Source organism: Oryza glaberrima, chromosome 11 (genome assembly GCF_000147395.1).
Source record: "Oryza glaberrima chromosome 11, OglaRS2, whole genome shotgun sequence".
Taxonomy (NCBI): Eukaryota; Viridiplantae; Streptophyta; class Magnoliopsida; order Poales; family Poaceae; genus Oryza; species Oryza glaberrima.
In genome coordinates, this window is record NC_068336.1 from 25692681 (window position 1) to 25709901 (window position 17221).

At 39.0% G+C, this 17221-nt stretch overlaps 1 protein-coding gene across 1 annotated transcript; it reads left to right on the plus strand.

Moving 5' to 3' along the window:
• Positions 1-10443: 10443 nt before the first annotated feature.
• On the plus strand, positions 10444-15577 carry LOC127755465 (cytochrome P450 87A3-like). The gene is made up of 9 exons (XM_052281144.1): positions 10444-10676; positions 13011-13335; positions 13744-13890; positions 14075-14326; positions 14665-14754; positions 14854-14932; positions 15034-15140; positions 15266-15396; positions 15487-15577. Exons 1-9 carry the CDS (start codon positions 10444-10446, stop codon positions 15575-15577), a joined length of 1455 nt encoding a protein of 484 aa, XP_052137104.1.
• The last annotated feature ends 1644 nt before the right edge of the window (positions 15578-17221 follow it).

Sequence of the window (17221 nt, forward strand, 5' to 3'; positions counted from 1 at the left end):
TCCTTTTCCACTTTTGCCCGACACCGCCGGCGTCATCACCTGCCGCCGCCTTGGCTGCACGCGTCAACGACCGCCAGCTCGCCGCCCTTGCATCCTTGACCGCCCACGAGGTCGGTTTCCTCCCTCCCCAAACCGACATCCCCCGCGCCTATAAAGCCCGAGCCTCCTCCCCATATCCCTCTCGTTTTTCCCTCGCCTTCACCGCGCCATTGTTGCCTTCCCGCTGTCCTTGCCGTCGCCGTCTGTCGCCGAGCACCGAGGGAGCCGGTGCGTGCGTGGACGCGTGACGAGGAGCTCCGGGCGCCACCTCTCCCTCCCTTCGTCTCGCCGCGACTCCATCCGCGCCGCCAACGCCGCACCCCTCTCGTCGGTGAGCTCCCCACCGTGTTCTTCGTCTCGATGAACGCAGTGCCGTCACCCTCGTGCTCTCGCGCTTAGACGCCGCGCCGCGCCCGTCGCCGTTCGCCATAGCTCGCCGGCCGCCTTGCCCTGCCCCGGAGGTCGCTCACCGTCGCCATGACTCCCTAGGCTAGCTCGTCGCCGCCCGTCGCTTGAAACGAGTTCCCGGAGCCGTGTAGAAGCTCCTTCCCCGGTGAATTGGACTCCCGTTGCCCCGACGAATTTTTTTCCCCTTTTCTCCGCCGGCGATGGCCGCCGCCGCAATCCGCCGCCGTCGGTCCCCCGCCCGACGATTCCTTGCGCCGCCACCATCCCCGGGCCCCCTCGAACCTCCCCGGCTCGCCGCCGCGGCCGCCCGCCTCGTCGGCCGCGCCCACGCCGTGCCACCCATCCCGCCGCCGCACGGCCGCCGTCGCCGGCCGCCGTCACGCCTCCCCTCCCACATCCGAGCCGGTGGATGGAACCCCCTTGGCCCCCTCTCGCTTCCGGTGCCCGCCGCTCGCTCCGGTTCGCCGCCGCTCGCCGGAACGCCTCGCGCGTCGTCGGCCGTCCGATCTCCGGGCGCGCCTCCTCCTCCCGTCTCGCCTTGCCGCCGTGGCTGTCCACGTGGACGCCACCTCAGCCGCTCGGCCGCTTGACCGAGTCCACCCCTGCCCAGTCAGCCACCCCCCTCTCTCCTCTGGCTCGTGGGCTTGGCCCATCGGCCGACCCCCCCTCCTCAGCCTATTAAAACAAACGAAGTCTATTATTCCTCCCTCTTCCCAAGCCGAGTGTCCATCCCCCAAGAACAAAGTCCATTTAAATCCCCTCCTTGAACGGTACACCCTTGGCCCCACTCGTCAGTGACTGTCAATAATATTCTTGTGAATATTATTTCTATAAATTCCATAAACCATTTCTCGTATTCCGGAAAAGTCCGATAAATCATTTCCTTGTCCGGAAAATCCCATTCGAGCTTCCAAAAATTCATATCTGACAATCCGTAGCTCCGATTGACTCCGTTCAACTTCCAGTAATTTCGTAAAATTGAGATCTATTTAATGGCACTATTATTTTGTCTAAATAGGATCTTTCCTTTGGTCTTTTGTTTAGGTTTTTGATTGTTTGCGTATAGTTGCGGTTACCGGATTTTCGTCGATCGCGGGTTTTCTCGAAGAATCGTGAAGCTTCGTGAAGACCTTGAGCAAGGCAAGTCACCCTTTGATCAATTGCTCCTATAATTGGAAAATCATTATTATTTTGTTTGCAACTTGCATTATTAGAATCACACACTTATTGCTTGGCCTCGGTTTGCCTGCCAAACCGACGGACCTACCTAATAATCGCACTATTTACCTGTAGGTTGTACTACCCTGATTCCTTGTCGCTCCACCCTTGTGATACTTGGGTATCCGTGCTCTCTGAGCGCGTATACCAAATATCCCACATACACCGTTGATTGTCGAAAAATTGGGAAATGGGTTTGAGAAGCCTTGAAAACCCGACATGTGGTGTCGGTGTGTTTAAAAATAAAATGAATTGTGAAAACTCGCGATGCGGGGGTGGTGCCTGCGTGGCGCTGTCCCGTATTCGCATATAAGGACCGATTCCTGTGGGAAACTCATCAAGCATAACAAAGTGCAACCACAAGGTGGAATGGGACACCCTGGCTAAGTAACTAGTCGGTTCGGGGAAACCTCGCATGCCAATAGTTGGGAACGCCGGGGCGGGGTCGGTTGGAGCCAAACCGGGTTCCTGGTAAGGCAAGAACATGAAACTTGCCAGATTACCGATCGAGGTTGTTGGAGTTTGATTTGTGAAAACTAAAATGGCCTATATTTATGTGAGGATTTGATCCTTCTATGTGGCATGAGGTAACCCTGGGTCGGCTTGGGAAAGGCCTTGTTGCGAACCTCCGATACCGACGGGTGTTCGGAATAAGTTCGTATCTTGTGGGTAAAGTGTACCCCTCTGCAGAGGTTAACTAACTGTTCGAACAGCCGTGCCCACGGTCATGGGCGGATGTAAGGTGGTTCCCGTTGCGTAGATTTGTTTGCTTGTGCTTTGTGAAAAGTTATTGCGGTGTGGGAATCGTAACCAGAATCAGCCTATGTGGCAGATGGATGACCTGAGTGGTCAGAAACGAATCTGTGTGATTCGGGATGTCTACAGGCATCATAGACTAGGCTTCCCGAGTGGAAGCGGAATGTTGTGCTGCTGGGCAGCTGGACTCTGGGAGTCCGAGAAAATGAAAAAGGCTCTGGGAGCCGCCTAATCAAGTGAAATGGCTCTGGGAGCCGATAAGTAATGATCTGACCCGGGAGGTCGGTACATTACCATTTGAGTTGTTGAAAAGCATCTCTTAAGTCGAATTGAGACGCAAGTCTCTTTTCAGCCCAAACTTAAAAAGAAAGAAATCACTTAGTGATTTCAAAAATGATTTCAAACAAAGGATTTGCAAAACAACCTTGCCCCTCTTCCAAGCTTGCATTTAACACCTAAGTTCCCGTGACTTGCTGAGTACGAAAGTACTCACCCTTGCTCTATATAAATATATATAGTTCCTCCGCCTTGAAGTGAAGATGAAGTGAAGTGAAGATTAGGGTTTCGTCCTGGTTCCCAGCCGTCGCCTGTGGTGTTGGGTGTTAGTCCGTTGGTTCCGCTGCTGCTGCTGTTGTTGGTGTTTCCTCGTCCGTGTCGTCGGTTGCATTCTCGGGCTGTTCTGAGCTGCAATCTAAGTTAAGGTAAATAAGTCCTCTATTTATTTTAACGATTTGCAATGATTCATATTTGTCACCGTGGGTACCAGCACTATGTCCTGGGACTGGTACCGAGATCGCGGTTTCGTAGGAAGCGGTTCGCGCCGTTATTCCTACGACACGCTCCTGTCAGGTGCCGTTGTACGGCGGTGCCAGATTGGGGTGTGACAGTATGCCACCTGCTTGCCTCGGCCCATTTGGATTGAACCAGGGCCATTCTGTTTCGTGATGGGCCAGGTAATGGAAACGACCCAATTTGAAAGGCGGATCGAGTGCAAATGGACCATTAAAGATAGGAATAAATCTATTACGTCTCCCTAACCTACTGCCCTTGATCGAATCGCTTTCCTCAATTGTAAAACTGGGTGGGACTGTCTATACATTTGTCGACAAATTTTTCCCCAAAAATTTGACAGATGTAATTATAGTACAATCGTAGTGTAATTACGTGTAACTTATATGTAATTACACTGTAACTTGCATATAACTACAGTGTAACTTATATGTAAGTTTCACATAATTTTGAATCGTTAGATCTATTACAAGATTTGTTTTGGTGAGTAAGAAAACAAATCATAGCACACACATATATGAAAGAATTTGTTCTCACGACCTCCATTTTACCGAAATAACATGTTACGGAGAGATTTTTGAAAGTTACATACAAGTTACACTATAGTTACAGTGTAATTACACTACGATTGTACTGTAATTACATCTATCAATTTTTTGGAGAAAAATTTGTCGACAAATATATAGCAAAATCGAAACTGGTTATTAATGATCCCTCGACTATGAAAACCGGATCAATTTACCTCCTCGAGCGATTTGAACGATGGTTTCATCATACGTGGTATGTTAACTGGGTATTTATCCGACATGATGCCCGCGTGGCATTATAGTCAAAGAAAAGAAATTAAACAACGTGACCCACCTGTAAATCTCAATCATCTTCCTTCATCTCTCACCTACTACTTCCCTTTCTCTACGGATATTTCCGCACACACACCGTTTCCACTCCTCTCACCAGACACCACCCATCCTCCCACTCACCATCTCCAGCCTCTCACTACCGAGCCCTCTCCTAGCGCTCCAGTTCGCGCGCACATCCACTGCGGCAGCGCTCCTCCACATTCTCCACCTCACATGCCACCACCTGCGCTTTAATTTTCTGATTGAAGTTGTCTTTCCTAGACTGGGCCTAATCATGATTTTATGCTATTAGTTCGTAGATGCGGAGACATCTTATTTATTGTTTTATGAAATAATGTTTAAAGAAGTCATACCTCACTGTTTATACACCATGAATAGATCGTTTGACTTTAATATACTTAAGAATGTCTGTCAGACTAAAAGTCATTTTGTCACAATTACATATATATACATTCTTCTACTGTCACACAAACTTATTATCACTATTTTAAAAGTTGAGTACATATTAATAGATGAAAAAGTATATGTATCTCACTTATTTCCAGATCCATATATCAATATTTTAAAAATACAACTTCTACCAATTAATAGGATAACACCATTAAAATTAAACTATTAAAGTCAAACATGAATGCCCCTTTAGTGGGTAAAGCCAGTCATAACCGTCAAGGCTTTCTTACTCTATTGCCTTGAAATATGGGTCTCTCATCGAGATAGTTGTTCCCCCTCTTGAGACCAGCCTGGAGCACAATTTTAATGTCTAATTTATTATTACACCCTTATATAGTATTACATTGGTACTCTGGGATCGTCTTAAGTCAGCCCATATATACGCCCCTGTTAAACTTATGATACCGTAGCAAATTCTGTTGTTCATACTCGGTGTCCCTCAGGGAAGGACAAAGAGAAAGACAAAGGTGATCATGCATGATAGTTGTTTCTTAAGTTTTGAGTAGATTTGTGGTATAGAGACACGGTTTGTTTAAGATTTTACTCATTACTACTCATTTTTTTTATAGTATAGCTAGAATATTAAAAAAGAAACGAGGTTCACCATCCGATCGTACTTTAAAAAAATAGCCAAAGAGAAACATATCACCACGATAATCTCCAGAGCATTGTTTATATTTTGTCGAATACCCATAGTTTAGCACTTGGTTTGTTTTGAACACCTATTGTTGACAACAACATGATACACCTTTACTGATTTAAAGAATGTATTTATTCTTCCAAACTTATTTATAATAACTAATTCGTGGGAGTATACTTATAGTCACATCGGTGGGGTGTATGACATACATCCATCAAGTACGCATGACATGTTAAAATTCCTAGTAATTAATATATCATGAGTGCCTTATTGCGCGTATTATTTGATTGTTTATTTGTTGTTGAAACTATTTCGCAAAGAAAAAAATGACATACATACGTCACCATAAATCTCATGATGGATAAAGGGGTTGTATTATAGAAAAATCATTGGCAGAAAATACTTTTGATATATTTTTGACATCTATGTACAATGTATGATGCTCACTTCTCAAGGAATTTTTTTAGAAATAATAATTTTTAATAGATAATTACAAAAATAGAGGTTGACAAATTAAAATTACAAGTTTAGCACCCATCGAACAACCAAAGTTCGATAGGGCTACATATTGAACAACTGCAATTCGAGAGGGGATAAAAATTTTTTTAAAAAAATAGAAGAGAACAACCACTGTGCACCACTGTGCATAGGACCTATTGAACATCCAGAGTTCGATTAGGCCCCTTGCCAGACCCTTTCATGTACCTTTTTTTTTTTCAGTGGACCAACAACCCTATCAAACAACCGCAGTTCCCCTATCGAATTGCGGTTGTTCGATAGGGTATTAAACTTGCGATTTTAGCCGATCAGCTACTATTTTTGTAATTTTTCATTAAAATAATATTATTTCTAAAAAAAATCCACTTCTCAAATACCAATCTAATAGTTTTGGAAAACTAAAATAAACTTTGAGAACTTAATCTCAAACAAATTAAAATTAAATTAGATCTACTTAAAAACACATCTAAATTTTTTTATTTTTTTCTCAATTAGCATAATATATTTATCAAGTGATATTTGATATCCTAAAATATGATATGAAATTATTTAAAATTATCATAACATTAATTAGTATATATCAGCCCGAGCTGTGGTGATGTACTTAGAACCACAATATAAATTTTATAAGACGCAAATATTTTATTTAATTAAAGGAATACAACAAGATCACAGATTGGATATATAATTTAAAAATAATTTAAAAGATGAACGTTTAGAGATAATCAATTTGATATTTATATTATACATCTAGTTTATATTTGTGCATATTTGTGGAGTAATATATTTTTTATACAGTAAAAAGTTACTACTCCATCCCAGAAAAAATAAATTCTAGCTATGAATCTGGACACGCATATATACAGGTTCATAGCTAGGATTGAATTTTTTTGGGACAGAGGAGGTATATTTTAAAAACCATCGATTTTGTTTCGATGATAATACGTATGTGTATGTATGTTTCTTATTGGCTTTATCTTTTTTATGGTAGGTACGTGCATATTTGCGTAAGCTTTTTTTCTCACTGTTATATACGTACTTATGTTTTTTTCCTTAACCAACAGGTAAGACACATCCAGACCTAATCTAACAGTTCATAATAATGTATCCATCAATTTAAATACAAATCAACAGTGAGATCGATAGTACTATGTAGCGGTTCAGGAGCATCTATAGAAGTGTCACATAACGACTTAGGAGCGTTTGTAGGAATAGACTTTTAGTATATAATAGATTAATTAGGCTTGCTGATTATCCCATTAGGTGAGTCTCACTTTCTTCTCTGCAAACCAACACTATAAACAAGAAGGAGCTCTCTTTGCCATGCAAAACTCCATTCATGCACTTCAGCTTCTCTTTCGCACTCTGTTGACTTTTGGATGTTATTATTGCGTGGTCAAGTCTTTATTAAAACATCACATGCCTCTAGAAGCTAACGTTTTTTATTAGGGAAGTAAGAGGAATCTCACCAAATTGGCGTACATTCAATTTGCTGTCCTCGATCGGGATTCCACACGCAACAGCTATCGACTTGGTTGATAGCGGTAAAAAAAGGTTACAGATTTAAGGCCTAGCCTATCGTTTAGTTTGTTAATTTTATCGTCTACTAGTACATACTTTAGGCGTTTATTAACCATAAGTCCACAACATAGTACTGCATCATTGCTCCGATATTTCCTAGCATTATACAGTACTTCTAAAATAACCATAAATTACTGTAGCATTGTATTGTACTTATTGCTACTTGGGCTATGTTTAGATCCAAAGTTTGGATCTAAACTTCAGTCCTTTTCCATCACATCAACCTGTCATACACACACAATTTTTCAATCACATCATCTCCAATTTCAACCAAAATCCAAACTTTGCGCTGAACTAAACACAGCCTTATAAGCTCACTCTGGTAACCGAGACAAGGAATCGAGTGCTCTCTAGTCTCTACACATGATAGTTTTCATAGCATTAGATAGTACTTTTTCTGTTCTTTTCTTGAGCGAGTATTCCCTATGTTTTAAAACATGGACCTATTTATTTTAAATTTAAACTTCTATCACTTATCTTTTCTATAAAAAAAATTGCAAATATCAGAAAGATCTCATATTATGTATGACATCCTAAATACAACCACAAAAGTTTTATTCATGTTATGATGATTTAACCATTTAACAGTAAGTAGTGGTCAAATGTGAAACAAATGGAGGGGTTATAATTTGTGTTCGAAACTACATATACACAGGGGTGGATCCAACGTTGAGTCCCCCTACAAACATAAGACCCATGGATATCCCCAGAGCACCTCCTTCGATTTTTTTACCATAAATGATAAATTAAAGATCCCTATATAGCTGAAGATTGAAGAAACTGTGTAATTGAGCCCCCCAATTTTTTTTCATAAATCCACCCCTGCATATACAGTACTTTTTTGAAAGGGAAACATGTACAGTACTTGCTGGTGCATGTACCTTCTTTATTATTAATTACTTTAATTTGATAATTTCACATGTTGCCCTTAAGGCCATGTTTGGGAGGTGAGCTTGGGACTCACCTCCTGTGCACGCAAAACAAAGCGACACATTTTCTTATGATTAATTAAGTTTTTTTTGAAAAATGGATTAATATGATTTTTTAAAGCAACTTTTGTATAGAATTTTCTTTTTTTGCAAAAAAAAAAATGCACCGTTAAGCAGAGGGAGGTGAGTTGGGAAAGTTAGGGAAAGAACTCCAAATGGAATACAAGTTTGGATGTATTAATTATGAATTCTTAGATTTGAAAATATAATGCGTAAAAGTGTTGATTCTATACAACTTTGAATTGTACAACTATTAATGAAATCACAATATATAAAGCCCTCTAGCATGGCGGACACATACATTTGGACTCCGCATGGCAATATAATATGGTGGGTGAAGTTTTGGTGGTGGGGTATATATGACATTGGAAAAATCCACACCATATATAACACACATACACCCACATTTCTATTTAAGTTACTAGTATATCATTATCTTTTAATTAGCCAAAGAAAAATGCACTAGAGCTCGCAGTACTTAAACTTACAAATACATGTACTAATTAAGTTGTTGAATGATGGTATAGTAGTGGAACTGTGAAAGTAACCGACAGATAGAGTAAAATACACCTGTGACAGGTTCTTAAACTTATAAAAGTGTACTATTGATCAGATTCACGGGCTTAAAAAAGCACGTCTAAAACCTAAGCTTGTTAAAATAAGCCATATATATGGTCCAAATAATGTTACAATTAGGGAGCTGACACATGGGAATCAACATGAACATGGATGTGGCCATCAAAAAAACACACCTAAACCTTAAACTTATTAAAATGAGTCATATCGTCCAAACGTTTACAAGTGGGAAGTTGAGACGGGAATGAGCGTGAACACGGATGTGGCCACCACCTTGATTCTCTCTCCTACCTGCCTCTCGTCAGTCATCTCTCTCATCCTTTCTTTCTCTAACCTATCTCATCCTCTGCCTCTCTTCCCTTGTCTCAATGTGACAACGGATGAAGGGTTATTCGATTATTTTAAATCTAGATGACATAATTTAATAAATTTAGGGGTTTACATATGCATTTTGCAAGTTCAAAAAACTACGTAACTCCCGCTAACGATTTAAGGACAAGCAATATATTTTCCTCTAAGAAAAAAATAGTCGCTTGACAGATCGATGATCTCACTATTAGTTTTTGCTCCAGCGACGAAACAAGGGAATGAAAGGTTGCTTTGCGTTGGATGCTCTTTACCCTCCCCACTATGAGGGCTCTGTTGTCTTGGGGAGCGTTGAAGCCTGCCATTAACCGCTCGGGCATCGACCCAGGAAGAATTTATTCTAGGGTTTTTGATAATCTATGATTAACCTCCTTTCATAATACTCCCTACCCCCAGGGGAAGTCGAATCCCCGCTGCCTCCTTGAAAGAGAGATGTCCCTTCGTATGTTCCGTCGCCTGTTCCTGGATAAGTAGATTTTCTACCAACCAAGTAGAATCAGCCTGAGGCAAAAGATGGCACACCTCTCATGCTTTACCAAGTAAAGGTACTAAATAAACCGCCTTCGCTGGCTAATCCCTACGCTCATTCTTCAGCCGTAGAGAGACTTTTGAATTGTGAGGTACCATTACGAGCTCAATATATGTCTAGGTCCTGCCGAAAAAGACTGCAAATGATTTACCATCCATCCCACTCATATAGGTACGTTATCGGATTTTTCGGCGAGAATGTCGGCTTGAGTAACGAAAACATTGGTGAGAATCCAATGCCCCGAAAACCGGCCCTCAAAAGTAAACAAGTTTTCAAGGGTAGGGGTAGCTAGAAACAACATGCCATTTGAAGCACTCGGATGCCCAACCACGCGTATTATGCCTACCTTGGCTACTGGTGAAGATGGAGTCGTAAATTGACTTAACCAAAGCCATCTTCAGGTTCTAATTGCTTTTCTGTTGCACTATTGCTTAACTCCTCCTGTGGATCTTCCTCATCCTCACCAACCTCTTCTTCTTAACCCAATAGCATGTTTAGTTTGATTTTACACTGATGCCCAGGGTAGTATTTATCAGTTGAAAAAAAAACTGACAAATCAGAGGGGATCAGTAACTTCATAAATTGATAGCCAGCTGCAATTTGCATCAAAAAATTTAGGACAGCTGATAGTACACAAGAAAGTCACTATATAAGCATCAAGATATCAGCTTGTGATATGTGTGGGATCGGAACTACTCGCCTAGAAATTTGCTCCTTACACTACGGTTCATACTTAGCTAGAGCATGGAGATAATGGAGACTTTGTTAGGATCATATTCGTATTTGGTTATCTATGGTGTTACACTCGTGATAGGATGGTTCCTACTTCATGGGGTATATAGATGGATGAATCCCCAGTGCAATGGTAGGCTTCCTCCTGGCTCCATGGGCTTCCCTCTTGTTGGTGAAACCTTTCAGTTCTTCAAACAAAGCCCATCTATAGACATGCCAGGCTACTACAAGCAAAGGATGAAGAGGTTTGGTGGTTCAAATTGACTTAATATTTTAATGTTGGTTTTCTACTTAAACTTTAGTAACGCACTGATAAATGCAAAAATCTTGAAAGAAATCTATTTTCCCTATCCATCTTTTGTGTTCAAAATTTCTATCTTTTCACAGCCTTCAAGGTGCAGCTTTTACCTTTATTATATAGTTTACATCAATGTATTGATGGAGGAAGAAGAACAGCCTCTAAGGATAGATGTAATAGTGCGTTGGGCCAACTATTATACCACTGAATCCACACACTTTGCTGCGGGAAATACTAAGCAATTTTTAATATATTTTTTTTATATCAAGCTAGAAGTGAAAAGAAAAGAAAATAATGAAACGTAAGGATTTATCAGTACTTACCATAAAACAAACAGGTGATATCATCCGTGATTTAATGTGGAACATATTGATAAGTATATGTTAAATATTAAAACTAATAGATATATTTATTAAAATATTGTAGAAATAATGTGAGAAGTAATATAATTAGATATACTTGCATATTGATTTGTAGAATTAAATAAATTATAGATGATGTTGCATGCTTTTATGAGGTTAAATATGTAATTATTGCTAGTGGGTAATGATGTGACATGCTTACATGTTGAGCTTAATTTGTGTCTTTTTCGCAGCCTTCAAGGTGCAGCTTTTACCTTTATTATATAGTTTACATCAATGTATTGATGGAGGAAGAAAGAACATTCTCTAAGGATAGATGTAATAGTGCATTGGGCCAACTATTATACCACTGAATCCACACGCTTTGATGCGTGAAATACTAAGCAATTTTCAATATATTTTTTTTACAATCAAGCTAGGAGTGAAAAGAAAAGAAAAATGAAACGTGAGGGTTTTACCAGTACTTATCATAAAACAAACAAATGCTATCATCCGTGATTAATGTGGAACATATTGATAAGTACTTGCTAAATATTATAAAACTGATATATATATTTATTAAAATATTATAGAAATAATGTGAGAAGTAATGATTAGATATACTTGCATATTGATTTGTAGAATTAAATAAATTATAGATGATGTTGTATGCTTTCATGAGGTTAAATATGTAATAATTGCTAGTGGGTGATGGCATGCTTACATGTTGAGCTTTAGTAGTTAGTGGACATTAATTTTATAGTAAGATAGGACTAGACGATACCCGCCCATATGTTGTTGCGGGTATGGTAGAACAATTTCAGATATACAGATTAGTATGAACTATTGATCTGAAAAATATTACATTGAGCTGCAGAAATAATGCATTTGAACATAAAGGCAGGAGGTAAATAAGTGTCATCTATATGAATGCATAGGAGTAATGACCATCAATAAAAAAAAAGAAATGTAACTGAAGACATGAAGGATGGTTGGGATTAAACTCATGAAAGATCCAGTGGTAAATATGTTCTAGGTGATGTGGCTCAATAGATGTGAGATTTTGGTTCCAACTATATAGGATATATAGATATGGTTGTGGACTCAAAATGATACCACAATATTATATATGAATGTCATTTTTAAGAAAAAGATATACTAGCATATATTTTCATTTTTTAGCAAACAAAATTTTAAGTAAGTGAATATAAATCTACTCTTTGCATTAACATATAATGCAATGAGCCAATATATATTTTAAATAAAGCCAATCCATGTAGTTTTGGACATATTAATAGTCAAACATGAGAAATTTTGGAGCCACAAATTGTATACAATGACAAGTATAGTATAAACAAATGGAATAACTTCCTCGTTAAAACATGAGTAAATTTCATAAAACTACAAGTAATTTGGTCAAATTATTAGAAAACTATAAATTTAACATGATGTATCATAAAACTACAAATTTAACACTAAATTTATCATAGAACTACAAATCTAATCCGCAATATCGTAAAACTAAAGATTTAGTAACAAAGTTGTCATGAAACTGAAGGTTTAATGCCAATTTAATCATAAAACTTGGATATCTAATTATAAATCAAACATAACATTAGTGCTAAGGATTTAAACCCCTAAAATTAGCAGTTTTGTGATAATTTTGTTATTAAATTTTAGTTTTGTGATACTTAGTCTTAAACCTATAGTTTTGTGATAAATATATAAATCTGTAGTTCTGTAATATATCACTTTAAATCTGTAATTTTGTGATAATTTGATTAAAGTATATGTAGTTTTGTCAAATTTACTCTTAAAACATCCCATCTTTATTGACACAAAGACCTACATATATATATTGTGCATGTGCGCAACACACCAACAGATCTCCACTTTAGGCTGTGTTGGTTCATGCTTAGTTTTAATGTTATGGTTGCCAGATATGGTCCAGTCTTCAAGACAAGCCTGGTGGGGCAGCCTATTGTAGTTTCACTTGATCCAGAGGTGAACCGGTTCATATTTGAGCAAGAAGGGAAGCTATTTCGGAGTTGGTACCCTAACACAACGAACACCATCTTTGGCAAGAAGAGTGTCACCGTCTACACTGACACTGTTCACAAGTTCATCCGAAGTTTCGCATCCAAGCTCTTCGGCCCAAACAACATGAAAGAATTGCTCCTACCCGAACTAGAGAGTTCCATGAGGGAAAGCTTCATGACATGGGTCAAGGAACCTAGCATCGACGTCAAGGAGAGCATATCAAATGTACGTAAATTGACACAATTTCATTCTTATCTGACACACATGCGTATGTCCAATAATTAAGCCGTTTCAATCTATTGTTGTTCAGCCGTCCTGTAGTATATTGAGTACACTATGTGTTGCAAGAAGAAGGTCGAACATGGTTTTTTCCTCTTCATATCTTGGAAATGAATAGTCTGCATGCGTCACTGTTCAGTAGCACCCACATGTAAGCTGTATTGGAAGTAGGCAGGTGATGATAGATTCATCACTCACAACATTACTGAATTTAGTGACCCCATGTCATTGTGTGGGTGGTGGTAGATTCATCACTCACAACCATCACTGAATTTTTTTTTAAAAGAGTATAAATAGATGGACTTTCTGAAACAAAATGGAAAGGAATTCATTTTATCTATCTGATTTGTACAGATGATATTTGATCTGATAGCTAAGAAGATGATTAGCCTTGACCGCTCAAAGTCAAGAGAACTGAGGAAAAACTTCGATGAGTTCTTTCAAGGGATGGTCTCCTTTCCCATATATTTTCCGGGGACACAGTTTTATCGATGCATGCAGGTATGTTGGTGTCCACTGTCCAGGTAACTAATCAATCAGGTCGATCCAATTTGTTTACTTCATGAGAAAATAAATATTCCTAGCTCTTTTTTATTTTCTGAATATGAATTAGAGGATGCTCAACTTCCAAAATGTTGTGCTGATTCTGCCGTCCTTAACTATGATATATATTTTTTCTTCATAGGGTAGGAGAAATGTGCAAAAGACACTGACTGATATACTGAAAGAGAGGCTAAGTGCACCTGAGAAAAGACACAACGACCTTGTTGACCAAATTGTTCAAGAACTGCAGAATGATAACCCGGTTATAGATGTCAATTTTGCTGTAGATGCAATTGCTGCACTCTTATTTGCCAGTTTTGCAACATTATCGTCGACCTTGGCCGTAGGTTTTAAGTTCCTTACCGACAATCCTAAAGTCATCGAGGAGCTCAAGGTTTGTTCTTTCTATATATACATGAATCATTTTGTTGTCTCTTTTTCTTGGCACAAAGGAAAATACATGCATGCTTATTCTGAAATTAAGCACAATATTAACTCGTATAAAATAACTAAATAACCCCCATTATAAAAACAGCTTTTAAAAAAACATATTTATCTACAGCAAACTCCAAATCTTTAGTTTTCAACTGTATATAAGAATCATATGCATGTTTGAATATTAAAATATCTGAACAATATATATTTGGTGTTGTCTCCACCAAAAGCTTAACATGATGATGAAAGGCTGACCATAAATATATACTACTACTTCTCAACAATTATGTTTTCCAGGAGGAGCATAAAAAAATATTGAAGAAACGAGATGACATGAATTCCGGATTCACATGGGAGGAGTACAAATCCTTGATATTCACTCCTCAGGTAATTAATTGTTTGGTAATGTGCACTGCTATTTTAAAGCGTCGATCATATCACTTTTGTAAATATTTTGGTTAACGCAATTGAGCTTGTCTCCTGAAGGTTATGAATGAAATTACTCGAATCAGTAACGTCGCGCCAGGAATTTTCAGGAAAACACTTGTAGATGTGCAAGTGAATGGTACACTTTTTATATAGACCATAAGATTTAAATTGCATAAATAATACTTGAAATAACGCAATGCATGAACATGGTGATTGGATGATATTTTTCTCTCTCAGGGTATACAATTCCAGCCGGCTGGCTAGTCATGATTAGCCCCATGGCAGTTCATCTCAACCCAAAATTGTTCGAAGACCCACTCGAATTTAATCCATGGAGGTGGATGGTTAGTGACAAAATTATTTGAACCGTTGATTAATTAGTTTATATATAGCAACGGTACTCAAGCTACATCATAGATATTTCAAAATCTATCATATCAATGCTAATAGAAAATTAAAAACAATATAGGATGAGACAAAGCGAGCTGAGTTACTAAGGAATCACATGCCGTTTGGAGGAGGCATAAGACTTTGTCTCGGGGCAGACTTTAGCAAGATTTTTATTGCACTATTCCTCCACATCTTGGTGACCGAGTACAGGTGCATATATATACTTTTTGTGTGTTATAATGTGTGTATTTTTTTGCTCATGAAGCTCACTAACATGCATTTACAACTCTGAATATATAGATGGAAAGAGATCGAAGGAGGGGAGGTGTTGCGCATCTCAGAGGCCATATTCCCAAAAGGCTATCACATCCAGCTCATCCCTCAGACCTAATTAACTGTATGAACAAAGGAAATTATAGCATATCTTTAAAGATATGCATAAAGTGTTTGGGTTCAGTCAATAGTGTGTGTTTCTCTGGAAGTATCAGTGTAATAAACAGGGGCAGACTTTCTCTGTACTATACTGCAACGTAGGCCCTGAGCATAGTACCATATATACTGCTCCCTACATCAAAAAAAAAAAAAAAGCCAACCTCTCCTAGTACTACGAATCTGGACACTGCCTAGATTCGTAGTACTAGGAGGAGTCCTAGGGTAGCTTTTTTTGGACGGAGGGAGTGTACTACTTTCTCTGCACTATGTAAAACCCCGGCGTGTTATTGCGAGAAAATTAATTATATGATAATATGGTGAAAATTTGGAGCAACTGCATGCACAAGAATAAATTTACTTTTATAGCTTGATGGGTTTGACTTTATGTGCATATTGTAGTATTCTCACGCATTTGATCAATTATCAAAATGTTAGAAATATATAGCTGGTATATATCATGTGTATTTATTATAGAAATATATAGCTGGTATATATCATGTGTCTCACGCATTTTTTTATATTTTTTTAAATAAGACGGATGGTCAAACGTTAGACACGGATATCCACGGTTGCGTTTATTTGGGGCGGAGGTAGGAGCTAGTAGTAGGTAGTTGTTGGTTGCATTTCCAAAGTTCTTAACTACCGTTTCAACGCGGCGTACAAGGGCGTCATATCTCAGGTCAAACGTTAGACACGGATATCCACGGTTGTCGGGACACAATGACAGCAGCTACCGTTTCAACGCGGCGTACGAGGGCGTCATATCGCTCGACGACATCAACCAATTCATGATCAAAATCTACCAGGTTAACATACAATACGATTTCCTCAAGTAAATTTTCAGTGATTAATTAGGTCTGTTCGGTGTAACTTTTTTTACTGCATAGCTGCCGCTGCTATAGTGACTATATTATATCTACTCACTGATACTATTGGTGTAGTTGTAGCTGCTGCAGCAGCAAGCTACATCGAACAGAGCCTATGAGCACAGTAAGGCCTTATTCGTTTTGAAGGATTCCTAAAGGAAATCTCAATTCCTTTGGAATAAGCACTATTCATGCATTCGGTTTGTAGGATTCAAAGGAAAATTTTCCATAGGAACACTATTCCAATCCTCTAAAAATCCTCCAAAATGTACTAATTCCATAGGAATGAAAACATCTACTCTATCCTCTTTTGTTTAGCTCGGTGGAGGAAAAATTCCTGTGTTCCAATCATTTGTTTTGCACGTGCATTCCTACATTATTCCTACGTTTTTCCTATACATGTGATTTGGAAATCCTGTGAACCGAATAAGCCCTAAGAAATATCTAATGATGCATGGTGCAGGGCATGGTGAAAGCGAACAATTTGAAGCAATGCCAGCTGATGAATCAGCAGCCGCGTGCAGTCGCCTGAATCTGATTAATCTCTCTACTTTGTTGAGTAATAATACGTCCATCGATCGATCGATCCCTGCATATATAATGCGTAGTATAGTAGCTGCAGTTGCCTTATCAGCAGGCAAGATTGATGAGGACGTTTGTTCCCGTTTGTTCAGATTCATATCTAAAAGTCTATTTGCTAGCTAACACTACTATTAAGGTTGAGATGTAAGTGACAA

Excerpts from the sequence above, each read along its gene's own strand:
- LOC127755465 (XM_052281144.1), top strand. The coding sequence starts at position 10,444 with ATGGAGATAATGGAGACTTTGTTAGGATCATATTCGTATTTGGTTATC. Across the intron at positions 13,336-13,743 it reads TCAAGGAGAGCATATCAAAT|ATGATATTTGATCTGATAGC; the intron begins GTACGTAAATTG and ends TGATTTGTACAG. Across the intron at positions 15,397-15,486 it reads ATCTTGGTGACCGAGTACAG|ATGGAAAGAGATCGAAGGAG; the intron begins GTGCATATATAT and ends CTGAATATATAG.